General features: G+C 38.7%; 1 protein-coding gene across 1 annotated transcript in view; it reads left to right on the forward strand.

Moving 5' to 3' along the window:
* KIF6 (kinesin family member 6) overlaps nt 1-22,472 on the forward strand; it is a 4,303,753-nt gene that overhangs the window by 1,598,261 nt on the left and 2,683,020 nt on the right. Inside the window, exon 9 of the mRNA XM_044084863.1 lies at nt 17,457-17,543. Within this exon, the coding sequence (XP_043940798.1) occupies nt 17,457-17,543 (87 nt within the window). The remainder of the gene's footprint in view (nt 1-17,456; nt 17,544-22,472) is intronic.

Below are 22,472 nucleotides of genomic sequence, written 5' to 3' on the forward strand. Positions count from 1 at the left end.
CAGAGTCTGCATCTCCTCCCTGTGGTCACGTGGGCATCCTCCGGGTACTCCGGTTTCCTCCCACATCCCAAAGACATGCTGTAGGTGGATTGGATACTCTAAATTGGCCCTAGGCATGTGTGCGTGCATGTGTGTGCCTTCCGTGGAAGGTTGGGCACCGGGCTGGCAACTCGACACCATAAAACTCCACTGCCAGTCTTGAGCGGACAGGTGATCCGCTGTGGCGACCCCTAACTGGGAAAAGCCAAAAGAAGAAGAAATTGTATTAGTGAACAATTTTTTTTTATTTGAAGTGTTTCTTGTGCAAGAAGTTTTCTTTATTCTAATTTCTCTTTTATCACATGAGATAAATACAATGGTATCTGAAGTTTCTTTGGTCCCAGCATCATTGCCCATTGTCTTTTCAAATTCCAGTTCTGGGATTTGTAATAAATCACTTGGTGAAGACATCAAATATCCTTGAATCCAAGTCTTCTGTTTGCTGCTCCTGCTCTAAAGCAGTCAGTCACTACAAATGCGCTGGGTTTTGCTTGGAGACAAGTTTCAAATGATATAAAAATGCAAGGTCTTGGGGACAAGAAAGACAGAAGCACTTAAATATAAGAGAGATGCTAGCTCGTTAAAGGCTGTCAACTCTCTGAATTATCTGTAGTCCCAAAGACCTCTTCAGCTAGGTACAGACATAAACAGATAAGGGGAACCAGGTCTTACTCCCATAGCAGACTAGCCATGCTAGCATGGGATATAGCTCACTGTACAGGCATCCAGCATTCTGTAAGAGCATGATTGTGTGGTAGACAAGCTGAACAGGACAGGGGCAGACCCTTTTGAATGGAAACTAGATCAGAGGGTCTTAAAAGATTTGATCCATCTGTGGGGAGATTTGTCTCCTCTCTGAAAAATCAGCTGGTAAGATTCTGCTCAAGGACACCTTGTCTTTTCTTTTCCTTGGATAAGAATGTTTTTGCATGCTTTTCCATACTTTCCATTGATATTCAGGTTATTTCTAAAGATTCAGAAGGAATCACCCACAGTCATTGTGGTGACTCCCTTCTGGCCCAGGCAGCTGTGGTTCTGTCTTCTTTTGGAAATGGCCATGGACAATTACTACAAGCTTCTTCACAGACTGGATGTTCTCACACCTTGATCCCAATCAGCTTCACTTGGCTGCCTGGATGATAAGATCTTAATTCCTTACAGACACCTGTTTACTGAGGATATGCAGCAGGTACTAATGGAGGCAGGAAAGCATGCTGCTAGAAAAATCATATGCTAGTAAATGGAAAATGTTTTCTAGTTGGTTCCAACAACATATTTTATGAGTTGTTATCCTATGGCCTTTCATACTCTTTCATTAAGGTTGATTACTTGGCCATTTCATCATGTTTATTTTATTGTATTTTACATTTATTTACCAGGAAAAAGTCCAACTGCCTGTTTTCACTGGAGACCCAGGGAGAAAAACTCCCTACAGCAATAACATGCAATAGCAAGAATAATAACAGTAATAACAAATACAGTAGTAAATAAAGTACAGTAATACAGTACAGTGATAAAATAGGCAGTAAGTAGAGGCAACATATAAACTAATACACAATAAGAAAGCACAGAGTAAAGAGATAACAACACCTGCATATTTTGAACTGCAACAATAGGCACACAGTGATGCACAGTAAACTGTAGAGTATGCAGCCCAAATAGTGCTAATATGCATTCTGTCTACTTTTACACTCTAGAAGTACTAAAAGAGATAGCTTAGATGAGAGAGAGAGAGAGAGAGAGAGAGTAGGATATGTGATAGGTTTGGTAGTTTTTATCCAGGGTAAGTACAGGAGCAAGTCCATGATTTGGATAAATGTAACTTAAGAAGTCTCTTAAAGTTATGTGTGTTTTCTAGTGACCAAATCTCTAGAGGAAGTGTATTCCATGTTTTTGCGACAGTAATAGCATAGGAGGAGTTGCCAGAGTTATATTTGCTTTTGGCAATTCCAGCTAGTGATTTGTTGGTACTTCTTAGTGGACAATTACTAGCATAATGGTGTAGTAGTCCCTGTAGGGCAGTTTTTTTGGGTGATAGAGGAATTGATGTGCTATAGTGAGTTGGTTGAAAGTTATTACGTTTGGTAATTCTAGCCAGGATGGTTTTTTAAAGGATTGGCAGTGATGGGATCTATATGATGAGTCAGTGACAAATTTTGCTATTTTGTTGTAGCTGGTAGTTAAGTTTATTTAGGTCACCTTTGTTTAGATTCATTAGTACTAGGGAGGCATGCAGTAGTGTGGAGAGTAGGTGGGTTCTTGCAGTGGTGATTTTACTTTCAGTGGTTAGGTAGTTTCTGCATCTATAGAGGATACCTAACTTTTTATGAACCTTTGTGATGGTTTGAGCTGTATGTATCTTCCTCGTTCAGTGTGTTCTCATGGCAAAATGTTTTTTTAAGGGTTTTTTGCATAAGAGGCCTCCAAGAAAACCTGTGGTCCCTCATTGGGATCTTAATTGTGTGTTAGAGAAACTAATATTTGCTCCATTTGAACCAGTTAACCTGGCTGACTTCAATTTCTGAGAATGGTCTTATTGATTGCTTTTATCTCTTCAAGAAGAGTATATGAGATGCACGTTCTTATGGTGATTCAACCCTATCTCATTTTCCACAGTGGCAGGGTTTCTTTGAGAATTAATCCTTCATTTATGGCTAAAGTGGTATCCAAGTTTACTTTCCTGAACCTAAAAATGAGAGGATATTCCATACCTTGGATGTCCACAGATAAGTGTGGTACTATCGTGACAGAACTAAATCTTTCAGGTCTTCAAATCAATTGTTAATTTCTTGTGAAGGTAAGAGGAAGGGACAATTTGTGTCAAAACAGACTATTTTCAAATGGTGGCCTAAGACTTTTATCTTTTGTTATAGTCAACATAGGAAATGTTTTACAGGAAGGGTCAAGGCCCTACTCTACAAGGACTTTGACTTCATTTATGTTTTTTTGCGAAGGGTTGGATTCCGGAAGTATTTTAGAAGCTGCAGCTTGGTCCTCCATACATACTTTTGCAATGCATTCTCCAGGGGTTCCTAGACTGTTCTCCTTCCACCTCCCAAATGTAGTGAGCAAGGGTAAATCTACCCATATAGCTAAGCCAACAGTAGCAGTGATCAGTATGATAAACATTGTACAGTTGTGTAAGTAACATAGCATAACAGTAGATTTTCAAATGAAGATGATTTTTGGGATGAATGTTATCTACTTAAAACAATGTTTATAGCAAGGCGATACCCATCTAACTTGATTGACAACCTTATATATGAAGTTAGTAATAAACATAATAACGGTTGGTTTAAACCCATTCTTGGTAGAATTGAAGTCATTAATGGCATTAATACTAATGACTATGGTATTGGGAGTCTGAATTTGAATTCCTCTAATATGAATACTATATCTAATGAAGGTAACACATCTAATGCCTCATTGTATTTTATTACATCTTTTTGTATTGAGGCTGAAATTATGTGGGGTATTCTATACAAGAACTGGGTGGTGTTGAAAGAGAACACTTTTATTAGAAACAAGATACCAGATATGCCTCAGTTTGTTTACAAAAGTGGACGGAACCTTAAAAATTTGGTTGAGACTATATTGCCTCCTTTACAAAAGGATGGAGGCATGTACAAATGTGGTTCTTGTAGAATGTGTAAACATATTAAAGTAACTAATAGTTTTTCCATAGGTAGAAATAAATATAGAGTTAAGGGTAAATATAATTGTAATGCCATTGGTGTGGTATATTTAGCCCAGTGTCAAAATTGCCCCCAGTTCTATATTGGTAAAACTGATAGTCACTTTAGAAAGAGAATATATGAACATTTATATAGCATTAATAGGAAAGATGTAAACAACGCTTAAGTGAAACATATTATTGAATGTCCTGAACATTCATTTTTGTTTCTTGTTATTGAACAAATACACAGTAATATTAGAGGTGGGACAGTATCTGTGGAGTTAGAACTTAGAGAATTATGGTGGCAAGTATTAACTAACGCTTACACCTATCCCAGTTTAAATTAATACAGTTCCATTAAATGTATTTTGAAGCTTAAGGACTTAAATAGACGTTAAATGACCAATTGTGTACTAGTTTTAATATTGTTATATGTTTTAATATATTTGTATATATTTATATGCTTTTATATGTTAATGTAAGTTTTGTTAAAGGTGAAATGAACTTTATGTAGAATGAAATATGTTCTTGTGATTACGTTGTGATTTAATGGACAATATTGTTTTAAATGTTTTACAGGATATGATGTCATTGATGTGGAGGGTTATTTAAACTATGTCAGTTAACAACTGTGTTTGAGGAAGTTTGTGAATTTTTACATTCAAAAGCGCTTACAATAAATTGAATTAGTTCTAGTCCGGTGAATGCAATATGCAGGATGTAACCCATATAGCTAAGGCTACTGCATCAGTGATCGTTTGAATGTTTACTGTTAGGGTATGTTTATATACCCAGTTGTTCTTTTTCCCTAATTTTGGAATTGGCCGGGGTGATTACCACAAGCTTCCTCACAAACTGGATTTACTCACACAAGATCAGAGGTGTTTGATGCATGCTGATCCTGAGCATCTACAGCTGGCTGCCTGGATGACAGACTGAATACTTTTAAGGCTCTTGTTTTCTTAGGATGTGCAACAGTTGATAATGAAGGCAAGAAAGACTGATATGAGAAAATCATATATAAACAAATAGAAAATGGTTTTCTAGTTGGTGCCAGCAAAGCAGCTAGCACCCATTAAGGGCCAGCGCTTTTCTGGTTTTATGGTAGTTGTGTGAGTTACTGTCCTATGGCCTGTCTTACTTGTCTGTCAAGATTAATTTGTTGGCCATTTCACCATTTCTGCCTATAGAGTCTCCTCTTTCAATGCATTCTCATGTAAAAAAGTTTTTCAAGGAGGTGCTACATAAAAAGCATCTGAGAAAGCCAGTGGCTCTTCCTTGGGATCTTAATTTTGTGTTAGAGAACACTGCTCCATTTTAACCTACTAATTCAGCAGACTTGAGGTTCTCAACATGGAAAATGGTTTGCCAGTTGTTCTGACCTCAGGAAGAAGTGTATCTGATCTGCAAACTCATATGGTAGGTCAACTTATCTAATTTTTCATAGGTACAGGACTTCTTTGAGAAATTATCATTCTTTCCAGAACCAAAAACTGAGGAAGAAAGTATACTTCCTTCCATGGATGTCCACAGACAACTTAGGTACTATGTTGGCAAAACAAAGGGTTTCTGAATTTCCAATCAGTTCATTTCTTGTGAAGCTAAGAATAAGGGACTACCTTTGTCAAAGCAAAGTAGTCTGCTATTTCCAAAAGGTTATCCTAGGCTATTACCCTTTGATCTGATGTTGTCAATTTTCATTCATTCCTTAACAGTTAGGTTTGGATCTGACCCAGCTGTTATTTTCAGCTCATGGCCACTAGCAAACTCTCAAACTCCTCCCTTAGCCATAATTCTCCATCCCCTAACATACCTCAGATCTTGTTTGCTGCTTTTGAGTTTGGATGTGGTCACTGTAGGCTCTCGAGCTTAAATTCAAATCAGTGATAAGTTATTATATTATTATCTTATTTTTTCATTAATTACTTTTTGTACTTTGTATTTCCTCCCTTCCACCACATTAGTGTAATTCTTCTTACCATTGTTGGCAAGCTTTACTAGCTATACCCTTTTACATGCCAATGTATTCTTTGATACCATTGTTGCTATCTCATTCCCTTTTTCTATTTGTATAAAAAAAATATATATTTTTTGTCTTTCAAAAACTGTTTGTCAGAATGTCCCAAAAAAATCTGGTTTTAAAAAGTGCCAGAAATGTGGTCATAAGCTACCACTTTCCAATACTTATGCCTTGTGCATTTATTGTCTAGGCCCTGAACACCTTCAAAGAGATTGTGACATATGTAAATCTTTTAGTCCTAGGACCATTGTGAACTGTAAGAACAAGCTAATTTTAAAAGGCTTGCTTCCTTTAGCTTTTTCAGAGGCTTTATCTTTGGCTCACTCCCCCAAATCTATAACTAAGGAACAGTCCAGAAAGCCTTCAGGTTCTTCCACCCTTCCTCGGATCCAGTAGTGGAGCCTCCAAGAAAGAAACACAAAAAGTCAGATCCGAAGACTGTTTCTTCTTTGAGTGCACTGGCTATGAGTGAGTCAGAGCTGGACAACTGTCAGAGCTGAAGCCCCTTGTCCGTTCTGAAGTGCTGGAGTTGATTCTGAAGTTGTCGGAGCCATCTCTGTCCCTCAGAGCTTCAACACTGGATAGCTCAGCTCCGACCTCTGCCTCTGGAGGATTGCCTTCAGGGCATGGGGAGCCAGTGAGGCAGAAGCGTAGCTTCTCAGCTCTATCAACTTCCTTCAACCCAGAACATTCTGCTTTCAAGGTAGTGGAGAGTGTTTTTTGCTTCTACAGGAAAGATGGTTTGTCACCCCTTTGATCTCCCTTTTGGACACCGTATGTCTGTGTGCCTTGAGCCTCATTACTGTACTCCACAGGGACAGCCAACCCAAAGTCTCAAGGCTACCCAGCAGGGTATTACCATTTGTTCTGATACACCCCACAGAAGAAGTTCTTAGAAAGAGAAGGTGCACTTAGACTCCCACAGGAGTGGTTACCAAAGATACCAATTTTGATGAGAAGGAAAGGTCCCCAAGATCACCATCCGATGATGATGTGACGATTGGGGAGAGATGGGCGAAGGCTGCCAGCCTATTAAAATAGAATTTGATATATAATTCTGGCATTTGTAAATAAATGTAAAAATACAGGCATGTTTTCTTGAGTGTAAAAGAATACTGTGAAATTTGGAACTGCAAAGTATGTGACAACATTGCACTCTACTGGCCCAGTGAAGCATGTTGTGACCCTTTCGTGTTACAGGTTGGCTCCAGTGCTTCTGGATCAAGGTTTCATAACCATTTTTTAAGGCTAAAGTTTATGACCAGAATTTACACGTGGAAGGTGCTTTATTGCTCTGGTTTCTGCTAGAGTGTATATGTGAAATGCCTTGTATTGTAAGTTTCTGAGCAGGTGTTAGATAGCTAAATAATGCAGTTTGTTTGCCTGGGAAAACCTAAGTGTCAACGTGATGTAATTTGGGAGGGACCAAGCAGACATGTTTGTTAGTAATGTTTAAATACTATTTCTCAGAAGAGACTGAGAGCATTTTGATCTTGGATATCTAACTCAGCACTCTGCCTAAACTCACATGTAAGTTTCTAACACTGTCATTTCTTGTAGGAATAGTTAAAGCTAGTAAAGATTAATTAGGTATTTTTCTTTGAAATCAGACCTGTTTTACTGTATTATTTTAAGTTTCTGTGTGATCTCTGAACTCTTAGATATCTCTGTGGTGTAGTAGTTTTGTCTTGTGTTTTAATTATTTATTATTAAATATTTTTAAAACCTTCTACCTGTGGCTGGTTTATGTAGAGATAAATTATGCCTTAGAGTACATTATATGTATTTATAGAGTTTACTGCCTAAGCCCTTCAAATAAGCCTAGACTGAATAGTCACATTACTATTGGATTATAATATTGCACAGTAATAATTGGATACCGTTTTAAGGGCCTTTTAGTAGCTGATAATTAACTGGGTGGTGGCAGAAATTACTACTGTATGGTCTGGGTAAGGTCTGGGTAATAGGGGCACAGCTGGAGAACCTGTGCCAGCTTTTTCCCAGGAAAGTCTGTGTGATTGTATAACCTTTTCTCAAAGTGTGTGTGTGTGTGTGTGTGTGTGTGTGTGTGTGTGTGTGTGTGTGTGTGTGTGTGTGTGTGTATGTATATGTATGTATATGTATGTATGTATCAGCTACCTGGGCAGAGACATGAAGCACTGGTTGGACAGAGAGGGTACTGGAGGTTTTAGCTTGGCCATTTAGGCTGAGACCTGGACCCTATAGCTGTGCCAGTAGGGAGTCTTATTGGGGACCTGGTGAGCAAAGGAGCAATCAGCCCCAGGCAGACTGTGATCTCTGTGTGCCCTTAAGGGAAATTGTACTTTACTGTGTGTATTAGTTATCCTTTCCTCTTCTAGGAGACGACCTCCCTGATGTTAGTGGTGAGGATTGAGGCTCCTTGATTGTTGGGCCAGGGCACAGCCATCACAGATGTCTCATTTGGAGATATCGTAGAGATCCTCAAGCAGAGGGCTGGTTGGTCTACTGATCACTCTTCCCAAGAGGAATCTGTATTCCTGGAGGCCTTGGGGTCTGGTCCCTCTACCTCCTGGGTGACTCCTCCCACTGCCGAGCTTATTGACTTGATCACTAAGTGGGTGTGGAAGGAGCCAGACATGGTTGAGTTGATCTCCAAGAGACCAGACCAGATTTTGGCACCACCTGAAGAAAAGGAATTTTGGAGCAAGTGGGCCATGGTCTTGGAGGTGGCCACCAAGAAGGGACTCAAAGAACAGAATTTACTGTCCATCCCCCTAACAGAGAGTCAAGGACATTGGACAGATTTGGGAAGCATGTTTATGCTTTAGTGACATTTACACACAGAATGCTGAATTGTTTGGCACACCTCACTAGATTGCAGAGGTTTTTGAATATGGAACTATTCAAATCTCTCACTGGGACCAGTACTTCTGAGGCACAGACTTATGTGACTTCACAGTTGGCTATCCTACAGACAATTACTAATTCGTCCATGATGATGATTTCACTTCCAGCTAAAGGTAACTTAAAAGATGCGGGTTCAGGCATTTCCATTAGGAGGCATCCCCAGATGTACTTGTGTGACTCTGTGGAGTTCTTCAAGTCTTCCTTCGACAATACACCTTTTGATGGAACCTCTTTGTTTGGCCGTAATGTAAAAGACACACTTTTCTTGTGGAAGCATGATGGATGTTTTTTAACCCCCAAAGAACCTTTTCCAAGAATAAATGAGGAGGTCAGAAAATGTGATTTAGAAAGTCCCAGGGTCCTTTCCAAGATCCACATGGAGGTATTTCCCCCAGGCCAGATGGGGGAACTCAAATGGAAACAACCACCCATGCGACAGAGGAGGCCTGCAGAACCAGGGGTCCAGAGATTCCTTCTCTGACAGATCCTACCAGCATTCCTGAAAGGAAGTCTACTTGTCCACCTATGGAGGTAGTCGGGGGTTGTTTATCCTTGCACCAGAGAGCCTGGCTATACATTACTAAAGATACATGGGTGAGGAGGATTTTTTTTCCAGAGGTTATATAATTCTCTTTTCCCTACCACCTCCACCTGTATGCAAATTTCCTGATGTTCCACCCAGTCCTAGGAAAGCAGCAGCACCAGAAATAGAAAAGTTGCTAGAAAAAAAGAGTCATCCAAGTGTTCCCACCAGACCAGACCAGATCGGGACTGGAGACTGATTTTGGATTTCAGCAGTCAGAACAGATCAAGTCAGCATACCAAGTTCTGGATGGTCATGGTTTAGTCCATTCTGCCTTTTTTGTGCAAGGACGACTGTATGCGCTCAATAGACTTTCAGGATGTGTACTATTGCATAAAAATGAACAGACAATCCAGAAGGTACTTGCATTTCAGGCTGGGTGCCAGTCATTGCCAGTTCAGAACACTGCCCTTTGACCTCACCACAGCCCCCAGAGTGTTCACCAAATGCATGACAGTGGTACAGCTTGCTTAAGATTGCAAAGATTCCAAGTGTTTCCATACTTGGATGCCTGTCTCATAACTGCTCCGACCAGGCATCTACTGATAAGAGCTTGAGACCAGGTACTCCAGACATGCTTCCTTCTGGGGATTACCATAAATTACAACAAATCACGGTTACAGCCATCTCAGACATTAGAATTCATAGGAGCAATTTTCAACACAGTATCCAAGACAGCCTCTCTTCCTGTTCCAAGAGTATAGACCATCCAATTCCAGGTCAGAAAGATAATTCAAAAGTCCTCAATTTCAGCCCAATTGATTCTACAAGCCTTGGGATCAATGTCTGTGGCGATAGTTCTAGCTCCCCTAGCAAGATTTCGTATGAGGATTCATATGGACCAATTCAGTGGTCCATTCTTCACTCAAATAAGAATTACCCAAGCATTCAAAAGATATCTTTGGTGGTGGATCCCCTCAGATCAGGTTCTACAAGGCCGTCCCTTCATTCTTCCTTAACCCAAGGCCATAGTGACCATGGACATCCCAGATTGAGTGGGGTGGGGGCACTTCCTGGGAAAAATATTCCATGGTACATGGTCCCCCCTAAGAGGCCAAAATACATATCAGTGTTCTGGAAATGAGAGCAGTGTTGTTAGCATTGCAGGCTTTCCAGGGGTCTCTCCCTTTCAGGGCAGTTGGTATTCAGACAGTCTGTGGTTTGGTACATAAGTAAATAAGGAGGAACCAGATCTTACCCCTTGTGTTAAGCAGCTGTCAGAGTTTGACAGTGGGTGATCTTTTCCAACCGTTTTCTGATAGCAACACACATCCTGGGGAAATTCAGCATGATAGTGGACAAGTTGAGCATGTCCATTCTACTACCTCACTTGTGGTCTCCCAACAAGGACGTGACAGAAATTATTTTTACCAGTGGGGCCAGCCATGCTGTAACCAATTTGCATCTCCATTAAACAACAGTGCAACAGGTTCTTTGCCCTAATCCCCCCATCCAGGAAGTCACCGAGAGACGCTCTCCTGCATGATTGGCCCCCTGTCTCCTCTATGCTTATCCCCCAACTCCCTTAATCCCCAAATTTATACAGAAAGCATTCTGATTGAAGAGCAAAGTCATCCTCATTCCGCCTTACTGACTTTGACAAATTTGTTTTCCCTTTTTTTGGCCTCTTCTAGTCTACCCTCCTTGGGTTCTGTATCCAATTCCAGACCGTCTGTCTCACGCGACACCTAAAACTGACCACATGATTTCTCCACTTCCATTGATAGGCAGATAGCATATGCTCTCTTCTCCTGTTAGTCGTATACTTTTGTCTTCCCTCAAAGCTTCCACAAGGAAACTTTACAGAAGTAAATGGAAGAGATTTATTTTTTCGGTGCAGCACAAACATAGCGACCTTTTTTCAGCACCCATACAGTTTTCAACGAAGGAGCCAGCTCCTCAACTATTAGGATACAATTAGCTGCCATTTCTAATTTTCACACTGGGATTGAAAACTCCTCCTTGGCTTCATCTAAACTTTATAAAGCCTTTTTGAGAGGTACCCTTCTTTTGAGACCGCCTTAGAAGGATTCAACTCCACCATTGGACTTAAATTTGGTATTGCCAGCCTTAATTAATTTCCCCTTTTCGAACCAGCAGCTAATTGAGAGCTAAAATTTTTGACCTGGAAAACTATATTTTTGGTAGCCATCACCTCTGCTAGAAGACTGTCAGAACTTCAAGCACTGTCCTGTAAACCTCATTACTTAGTATGTCATAAGGACAGGGTAGCTTTACAAACCAATCATTCCTTCCTTCTTTCCTAAGGTGGTGTCAGAATCAAGCATTAACCGATCTATTAATTTGCCAGTTTTCTTTCCAAATTTTACAAAAGTGAATATGTTACACTTATGGGATGTTCATACGCAGTCGCGTTTTTACTTACATAGAAAAAAAATTCAGAAAAACAGGTCAATTGTTTGTCTCCTTTGTGGATTCCAAATTAGGCAAGCCGGTCCCAAAGGTAATCTTAGCCAGATGGCTGGCTGACTGTATATCCTTTGTAACAATTTAGGCCTTTCTGTTCCAAAACCTTTGAGAGTCCATTGAACTAGATCCATGCCAACATCACCATCACTATTTTTATCCAGTACTTCAATGGATGATATATGTGTGGCTGCTAATTGGGCTAATCCTCATACCTTTATTACTCATTACAAATTGAATCTGGTCTCAAGGGGAAGAGCAGCAATTGGCTTAACTATACTTAGGAATATCCTTCCTTATAGTTATATGATTTCAGGTAGCTGGAGAGACTGTCCCATTTGTTAAGGAATTAATGAAAATTGACACAATCAGGTAAAAAAAGTTATGTACTCACCGTAATGTTCCATCTGTGTTGTCCATTTTCATTCTTCCTTATTTCCCCTCCCACAAACCCCCTGACTTTGAACTAATGACTTCTGGAAGAAGAGACCTTGTAAGGGAACCACTGTTCCCTATGTTGAGCTTCACATATGGTTATCTGTTACCATGATGCTAGTATTTCTTTTGATGCTATAAACCAGCAAACAAGATCTGAGGTATGTTAGGGGATAGAGCATTATGGTAAAGGGAGGAGCTTAAGAGTTTGCTAATGGCGACGAGCTGAAAATAATAGTCAAGTCAGATCCAAACCCATTTGTTGAGGAAGAATGAAAATGGACAACATGGATGGAACATCATGGTGAGTACTTAACTTTTTTTTATTCCCACCACAAGAAAACTGTTCCAGTCAGGCTCAAGGCACACTACTACCATGGCCTTGGATTCATCAATGGCTTTTTGGAAAAGTTTGGATTCTAGAAGTATTCTAAAAGTAGCAACTTGGTCCTCTCTGCATAGTTTTACAAAGTACCAAAAATAGGTTCCTTGACTTTGCTAGAACCATTCCCCAGGGGCTACTGGACCCTTCCCCTTCTTCCTCCTAGTTCTAAGCTATGTCAATATTTGCATATAGTTTAGCAGTGATCAATATGAAGAACGTAGTACAGTTGGGTAAGTAAACTTACCATAATAGTAGATATTTGAATGATCACTGCTGCAGTTGCCTATCCCTTCCTCCATCCCTCTTGTTTTTTTGTGTGCTTTTTATGCCAGGGTGTGGAGATGTATTTTTCTTTTCCTTGCAATATCCTTTCAGGGATTAGCCTACCTCTTTCAGCTGGCAGGAAAGCTCTGAAAACCTTTGTGCCCAAACCTGTCTTTTTAGTCACCTGACCTTAAGCTAACAGTTTGGGTGCATGGAAGGTGTCCTGAGGCTTTTGAAGCTGTATGACTGTTATATCCTATGCAGGATATAAACCATATAGCTTATTGTACTGCAGGAGTGGACATTCAAACATCTACAGTTATGGTAAGTGTACTTTCCACAGTAGCAACAAACCTTTGCTAGTTTGATCTCCTCTCCCATTATGTACTGCTCCGTTCTGAATCTCCAGATCCTGTTACTGCCATTGAGTGACTCTTTGCACTGCTCAAGCCATTGAGAGTTTCTTTTAACCCATGTAGGGAAAGAGAAGAGAATTTTTGTTGTTGTTTTTATTGATTATAACTTTATCTGCTTTTTGTACCTTTTGTACATCTATTATATTTGGAGCTGGTCTACCCAGGCTTGCACTAAAAAGGGGTAACTTATGCCCATGCTATGACTTCTTTCAAATGCTTCCTGCATATTTTACTCACATTATAATCAATCTTTCCCCTGTCATACATTTTCTGTTCCATCCATCCATCCACAACCCCTTTTTCCCATTTTTGCAAATGGGATCAAGGTGTCAAAAAACTTTCTTTCCCTCTAGTCTTAATTTGGATTTAAAGAAGAATATAGTGATATTGTATAACTCGTCTAGTGACATTTTTTTGTGGCAGTGTTAGACAGTGAACTGATAACATTCATAAGCATACCAAGGCCTCTATCTTTAAAAAATGTAGACAGTGTAATCCCAACATCCTTCTCCAACATCCACACAAGGTGTGTGTGTTGTATGTGATGGGTTAGGGCATCTGGACTCAGAATGACATTCTATCTCCCAGAGCCTTCTGGATTTAAGTAACAAACTATTTTAAGGGCCTTCTTAAGTAGGATCAATCCAAAGACAAGAAAAGAGAGAGAGAGAAGAAAAGGAAAAAAAAAAAAAACATGACTGCCTGGAAAAAGAAAGGAAAAGAGAAGGAATGCAGACCTAGAGATGTTCATTCTGGTGAAGCTGTCCCCAACAAAGTTACAGAGACAAGTGATTACTTCCTTACCTTGATCTGGGGCCATTTCTCCACTCCTGTAGGAGTCATCTGGAACCATGGACTCTACTTCAAGGAGGAGAGTGGGGAGCTTCTCCTCAGAGCAGGAGCTTTCATGCTCCTTTTCTTCATGTATGGCATCAGTTGCATCCTTCCATTCCTTTAGATCTCTTCAAAACTCCACACAGCTGGATTGGGAGAAGATGATATTGGTGTTCAAAGATCAACTTTAGTTTGAAAAGGAAAGCTACCAAACCTTTAAAAAAAGCATGGTATCAAATTATGCAACAGGGTGGGAAGGTTTATACCTTCATAGTTAAATATTAGGCTTACTGCCATTGTGGGCCATTTTTAAGCCTAGCCAGTTTACCTTGTTGAGAATAAAACCCTATACCACTTGCCTTAATCATTATGCCAGTCCCCAGCTGCCAAATAGTTGGAGTAAAATGCAATAAGATCGGAATATGCAGAGGAAGTATGGAACAAAATGTGGAAAATGACTCTGTTTTTACTTGGGTCAGGTGTTTTATAATGTTTGTATGGAGATTCCTTCACAAGTATTTATGTATGCCACAGAGATTAGCAGAGGTGTTCCCAGCACGTGACCTCAATTGTTGGAAATGTGAGGAAAGGGCCAGGGGCACTTGGTTTCACAGTTTTTAGGGATGTTGACAATACAACATTTTTTGGATAAGCTGAAAATCCAGTTATATGGGAGAGGAGGTTAGATTAACTCCAGAGCTATATTTTTGTGGAGTTTGGTAGAAATCAGGCAATGGTACCCATGACAGTTATTTTTCTTAATAACAACATTGGCTACAAAGCTCATAAATGCTGCAGCTGGAAGACAAGTATAGTTCCAACACTGAATGATTTAATAAAACTTGTATAAGAGGTAGTTTAGGATGAGGGTTATTGGGGGTGGGGAATCAACAGATGTTTATTAGGAAATGGTCACACTGGTTTAGAGATATTTAAAAGCAAGAAGAAGGGGAAGTTACAAGGTAGACCAGGGAGTGTGGCGTGGGTGAAGTCTGCGGGCATAGTTTAAAAATGAATCAGTTTCTATTTACTTTTTTCTTTCCTTTCTTCTAGTCTTCCTTAAAGTTGTGCCATGGCTGACCATGATGTGATATAGTGGAAGATTTGGATAACACGAGTCACCACTTAATAGTAGTTGAATTAAAATATACAATGTTGCCAAAAAGCCACATCTAGTAGCTATTTATTTTTATGTTTGTTTATCATGCTTGTATTATAATTATTAAATTTATTTTTTTAAATATGTTTTGTTTGATTTTGAATTATTGTTAAATAAAGGTTGAATTAAAAAAAAGTATCTGCAGTGTCTTTCATTCATTTTATATAACCACCAGTCTTTCAGCCAAATTGCTGTAGTGAATGAGAACAGCACTTGCTTTTGATGAATATACACAGACAACTCGGGTATTGTGCTAGAGCTAAGGAACTCAGGAAATTCACCAGCTTTTTTAAGCAAAAAAGGGATAGAATGCCTGTTGCTAAGTAAATTCTTTCTTATTAGTCATCCTAATGTGCCACATTTCCCGGCAAGTCCATTAACCTGTACAAGGCACAGTAAGAACTGCATCCATATCATATTTCAGAAATGTTTCTGCACAAGCTATTTTAGAAGCTACCACATGCTTCCTATGTATACCTTCACAAAAAACTACAAATTAGAAGCACAGCTGAGAGGTTTTTGGCACAGTTGTGTTACGGGGAACCTGTAACTGTCCATCTTACTGGAGTATACTAACTCTGCTTGTGAATGTACCCAGATATTATGGTTTGCTGTTAAAGTGACCTTCCTGAAGCTGATAGTAAAGTTATTAAGGTACTTAAAGTAACGGTCGATCTTCAAGATGTCACTGTAATTGTAAAGTTCTCTTCCCTCCACCCCCTTACATAGTTTCATTATAATCATTTGAATTTTTGTTTTTTTTACTCATTATACCCCCCCCCCCCCACACACACACACACACACACACACACACACTGCCTGTTTATCATCCGCTGTCTCCGGTTTAATTGGCCCATTTGTTCCCAGTCAGCAGAGTGCAGATAAACCTGGAGTGACCACCGTTCACATTCAGACAGCCATGGGGATAGTTTGATGTTTTTTTCTCTTTATACAGCGCATTGCCTGCACACTTGGAAAAGTGCAGGAGATGGGACATGTAGTTGGTTGATCAAGAAGGATGTTCCCTAACTTCTCTAGGAGGCATTTCCTTCAAGTAGCTTTCCCCTGAAGCATGAGTAGTGGTTTCTTTACTCATCACTAGGAAAATCACACTGCCTAGTCTGCTGATGAGTATGCACACCTCTCGGTCCCTCCTGGGAGAGATGACAAGGCCACACTCCATTCACTCCTCCCCCATGTTGCTTGGCTTCTTCAGTGCTGGTGCTGCTAACTGAACCCCAGTTGCCTAGGTCACAATTTAGGGCTCCACGTCTACACTACAGAAACAGGCTGTTATAACCGCTTTATTAATTTACTACACGATTACATTTCAATAATTAGAAAAATGTTTTGTTGTGCTAATGCCAACAACTTACTAAATTATAATTCCCTTTAAGGTCAGAAGGGGTTTGAAGAACAGAAGAAGGCCTCGAGTAATGATGACTGTATCTCAGAGCATCACCCACCAAACCTAGTTCCATTGAATACTGGCATGAGATCAGCAAGCCCTCACAAGGTCATGAGCACAGCTGATAAAACTTTGGGTGGGAAAGAAGAGTGCTTAAGATAGATAAACCCAGGATTCTGATTTTCTATTACAACAATATTTCCTCAAATATACACCATTATTTTAAGTACCTGACACATACCTGTACTTTCTTCTTCTTCTTTTTCTCACATTTCAACCATCAAGGTTTATTTTCTGCAATCATAGCTGGTGTGAGTGAATGGTAAGATTACAAACTTCTTGGAGTTCAAGGAGAATAGTTAACAGCTTCTAACCTTAAAGGATTCCTTCAATACTATATTTTAGCCTGGGTTAAATAGGTCTCTCAGGTATTTCAACCAAAAACATTATGCTTCTAACAGCAGTTATGAACCAGATGGTACAAACGACTAAGATATTAACTTTTTTTGGATTATGTTTTTCTCAAGTTGGATGAATTACACCTTACCAGTGATTTGCTTTTTATTGTATTTATTAATAAAATTGTATTTATGATTTCCTGAGCTGTAGTCTTTCAAATATTTCTCAATACTTCAGTTTCATAAATCCACAGAAATGTCTGTAGTGTGTGCAGTGCCTACATAACATGCAGTTGAATTGACATTCCATGTGGCCTGTTTAACTTCTCAGGAAAGGCACTGGGATATATGCATATCTTGCTTTAGAAAGTATACTTTATTTATAAGTTCATAATGTAGTAAACCTGACATTTGTTGAATACAGAATAGTTTATAAAATGCTGAAATCCATTCACTTAGTTCTGTTCTCACCATGGCATGTGTTTTAATGTGACAGTTTAAATCATTTCTGTCTTTTTTGCAGGAATCTATTTCAACATGTAGGTTTGCACAGAGAGTTGCCCTGATCAAGAATGAGGCAGTACTCAATGAAGAAATAGACCCACAACTGGTAAGAAACAAATGCTTTCTTGAAGATAGCATAAATCTTGATGATGAAAGGGGGAGTACAATGAATGTTGTAGTAAATCTAGTCTGTATAAAAGCAGATGACTGGATATTGGCTAATGTATAACTATCTTTAATTACAGTCACATAAAGGAAGCAAAATAGGGTTCATGCTGTTTCGGCTAGCAGTAAAACATAATTTTAAATCCCACATTTGAATGTTTTGAATTTATTTAATAACATACCCCCACATATTCCATTTATTTGCTTTTATTTTTGCACTGATTTCAGTGATTTTTTTTTATAATTTATTTTGTGGATTAGTAGTAACTGCAGTAGTAAGTAGATTTTCTGAATATGCAGGGAGTACAGATTGGCACTATTTTAGCTTATTTCATTGTTAAGTATTGTTTTCCCCCAGTGGATTTTTATCTAAAAAGGATTAACTATGGAAAAATTAAGTTGGAACCCATTGAGGATAATATGGATCAGTTAGGGCAGGAAATATACAGCAATTTGCTATCTGGAGTGGAGGAATTATGAGCTTGTTATAAAAAATTTCTTTTTAGCCCACTCCTGCTGTCAGTCAAGGACTGTGGTGCATTTCCCTTCAAAACCTGATGCCTCGCAAAGGTGGCGTGCACGGTCAAACCATTGTCATACAAACTCCGACGACCAGCAAAATACGATACTCGACACCAAAATAGAATCCAGATGATAATTTTATTATATAATCTTATATTTTCATATACCAGACCGGTTTCGGCTACCCAGCCTTTTTCAATGGATTGAAAATTTTTTTTTTTTTTTTTTAAAACATAGAATAGTCACAAGTATTTATATTGTTCCCTGACCAATGGAAACAATGGTATAGCCCAACCTAGTGGTTGGAGTATATTAGTACCATGATAAATAAGAACGAACAATTCAAGTATGCATGTAAAAATCATAACATAGAGATGCCCAACAAAATTAATGAGTCTCTAAATATTTTCAAATAAAGAAAATGAGTGAAATCACCCTTAGTTTTGGAGGAAAAAGGACTAACATATCCTAATTTATCCAAACTGTGTATGTCACTTTCACAATCTAACATATTATCTATACAAACTAGTTCACTCTGTCAAGCTAACAAGTGCATCTAACTAATATGTATATGTATATACCTGAAATTATATACATATAATAAAATAAAATATCCAAGAAATGACACAGAAAAAACTGTTCATTCTACATGAACTCTATAGTAACATGCACTTAAAGTTTGTAACATATTTGATTGAAGTATTATAATATGTAAAATATCAACATCCATAATATTAAGAACAATATATCATTTTTAAACTGAACTAGTTGTCACAAAAATGAATATGTGCCTATATATAATAATAGCAACTTCTTGATTATATAGTATTGGACAAAGAGATATGAAACATGATGTATGTATACGTGTGTTGATAGTTACAGGATTCAAAGTACCCCCATAACAATTCCAAAAAAATAATGAAATCAATCTATTATTCTTTGTTGACCTGTATAGTCTGCATTAATATATGGCCCGCAATCCATGCCAAGCGACAAACTGGTTATCATGTAGATAATATCCACTAATATAAATTAATTGTCACCAGCCTAGAGCTCATACACTGAGGATCACCATATTATAAATTATTTATAAATGGTCATTGAGACCAGGTGGAAATAATCCTCCAAGGTTAGTAATCCAGTATTTTTCTTTATGATTTAAGATAGTATGCCAACCTTGTTGGTGGCTTCTATCTCCCGTGATTTTATCAATAACCATAAACATAAAGTGAGCATTACTGTGTTTGATGGTATGTCTATATAGGGCATTAGTTTCCTTTTTATTCCTGATATCGCTCTTATGTTCTGTCATACGTATTCTGAGTGACCGTGATGTTTGGCCCACATAAAATGCCTTACATTGACAAGTAGCTAGATAAATGATCCAGGTACTACTACAATTAGTGAACACCCTAGATTGATACACTCTGTTGGTATTGACACTAGTGAATTCTTTAAATCTGCTAACCTGTGAGCAGGAGCTACAATGACCACACAGGAAGGTACCAAGAAGTTTATCTCCAGTTGTAGTGGTTTGTTGATATATGGCACCTCCACTTTCTTTATGTTTGTAATGAGAGAAAAGACCTCCAAGAGTTTTACCTCGTCTGAATGAGATTTGGCATCTAGCACCCAAAATTGTTCTCAATCCCCCATTTGCCAAAAGTATATTCCAACTGGAATCTAATATATTTCTTACCATGTGGTGGTTCCTGCTATATGTGGTCACAAACCTGAGTAGAATCCTTCTGAGTATTGGTAGATTTTTTATATTGTAACAAAGTGTTCCTATGCAGAGTGTTACACCATTCACTTGCTTTATGTATGTCCAAATCTCTATATCCCCTATCCCTAAATCTATGATACAGATCTTTTCTGGCATGTTCAAAGTCTTTCTCGAATGAACTAATGCGTTTAATACGCATAAATTGAGATTTCGGTATATTCCGAATGTTGTGGTTCGGATGCATGCTAGATGCATGAAGCAGTGTATTATACTGTGGGTATTTACGATAAGTTTTAGTGCTTAAAGTATGATCCGTATTTTGGTATACTGTGACATCCAGAAAATCAATGGTGTCATGATTAGACGTAACAGTAAACTCAATACCCCATATGTTTCCATTCAGATACTCAATGAACTCTTGTAAATATGCTTGGTCCGCCCGCCACACCATCCAACAGTCATCCAAGTATCGCCACCAGATATCAATTTCTACCATATATAGATTATGTGATGTATCATAAATCATGCATTCTTCAAAATAGGCCATGAATAAATCTGCATATATGGGAGCAAAGGATGCTCCCATAGCCGTACCTTGTAGTTGCTAAAAACATTCACCATGAAAGTAAAAAAAATTTTATTCAGCACATGTTCGGCCATGCAGACTAATAAGGTGTTAAATCCTGGTGGGTGTAAAGCTGATCATTCCAACCAATATTGTAAGGCTTGTAATCCAGCCCAATGCAGTATGCTGGTGTATAATGATTTCACATCCAACGTACACATTAACCACCCTTGTTCCAATTGTGTATCCCCTATAATTTGTAGGAAATGAGTCGTGTCCTGTAATCGGGCTCTGACTGAAGTTAGTAATGGCTTAAGGTAATGTGTCAAAAAAGCTGATAAGGGTTCTGTTAATGAACCTATGCCAGATACAATGGGTCTACCTGGGGGTTTAGAAATGGACTTATGTATTTTAGGAAGGAGATAAAGAATTTGTTTCTGCGGGTCCTTCACTGTAAGATGTTTCACAATATTTTTGGTAATAATACCCTCTTCTTCAGCTTGATTCAAAAACTCATCTATTTCCTTCTTAAAGACATAAGTAGGGTCAATAGACATCTGCATATAGCATCTGGTATTTGCCAATTGTCCCTTACCCTCATTAAAGTAGAATCACATATTCATTACTGCAACAGCACCTCCCTTGTCTGCAGGCAGAATTGCAATGTTATGATTATTCCTAAGTTCTTCAAGGGCAACCTTTTCCGATGTCGATATGTTTTGGCCCAGAATGCATGATTCACTGCACCGAAAATGTAAATCTCTTAAAACTGACTGTTGAAATATAGAGACATATTTATTCATGGGGGGGTTGGAATTCAGATTTGAGAAATCTGAATTCCTGTAATCTTTGAGAAGTATTATCTGAAAAAAAACAGGTTAAGGTTAACATTACGACAAAATGACAGTACATCATTAAAAACGTTATATTCATCAGGAAAGAAACCAGGAATAAAACCAAGACCTGTATTAAGTAATGTGTCTTGTGCATCAGTAAGTTGTACATCAGATAAATTCAGTACATTATGATACCTTTGTTCAGTTAGTTCAACAACGTTTGTATCAGTCCCTCCATGGAGTTGGATCTTATGCCCATGTCTATGTTTACGACCTCCCCGTCTCCTTTTGCTATGTCTAAAGGGTGCATAGCATTTGACATTTTGCTTTTGGGTGATTTACGATAGCTACTACTGTCATTATCTGTATAGGAGGATTCTTCTCCTGAGGTGCTGACAAGAGAGCTCTCATTAGACTTCAGGATAGATCTGGGTCTCTTCCTAGGCTTGGTGCCCGCTGTCCCCCGACCAATGTCAGTAAATCTAACCGATCTAAATGTGTCAAACGGACGACCCCTTTGATAATCAGCGCAGTCCCTGTTAAATTTACAAATTTTTCTTTCTTTAGTTTGTTTGTCAAAACTAGCCAAATCTTTTGAAAGTTTGTTAACTGAAGTGGCATATATAGGTTGGGACTCATATTGCTTACATTCCTCACAGGAGGCTTTGACCTCCGCTACATTGATATCCACCATCCTTTCATAATTTGAGGCAAGAATCTTTACAAACGTCATGGATGACTGCTGTAGAGCTAGGTTCCATTCTCTGGTCAGCCTGTCCTCCGACCTGCTGACCAGAGGTTGTAACCGAACTCTTAAGCCTCTTGGGGTGATTTCTTTATTGATATATGCCCTAAATAATCTTAGGTGCCAAATATTGGCTCTCAAATTCTTTAAACCTTTGTTGAGTTTATTGAAGGCTAAATCACATCCATGAGTAAGACCAAAGTTGGAGCCATTCTGATTATTGCTTGGTATGCCATTTATTCCAAAGATTCCTATGTCATTCCGATCAGGACATAATCCATGTAGAATCTGCTCCAGGTCCATAGTTTATGCAGTATACCGAAACAATAATAAACACTCAACAGAATGGTGAACAATCAAATAGTAATGAGTTCCAACCAATATCCCAATATCATAAATTAGCAGGGCTGACACTGAAAACAAAGGGGTTTGATAGTACTGTAAACCATTAGAGGTGTATATCAATTTTATATATA

Source organism: Protopterus annectens, chromosome 1.part1, assembly GCF_019279795.1.
Source record: "Protopterus annectens isolate FY-2018-M chromosome 1.part1, PAN1.0, whole genome shotgun sequence".
NCBI lineage: Eukaryota > Metazoa > Chordata > Ceratodontiformes > Protopteridae > Protopterus > Protopterus annectens.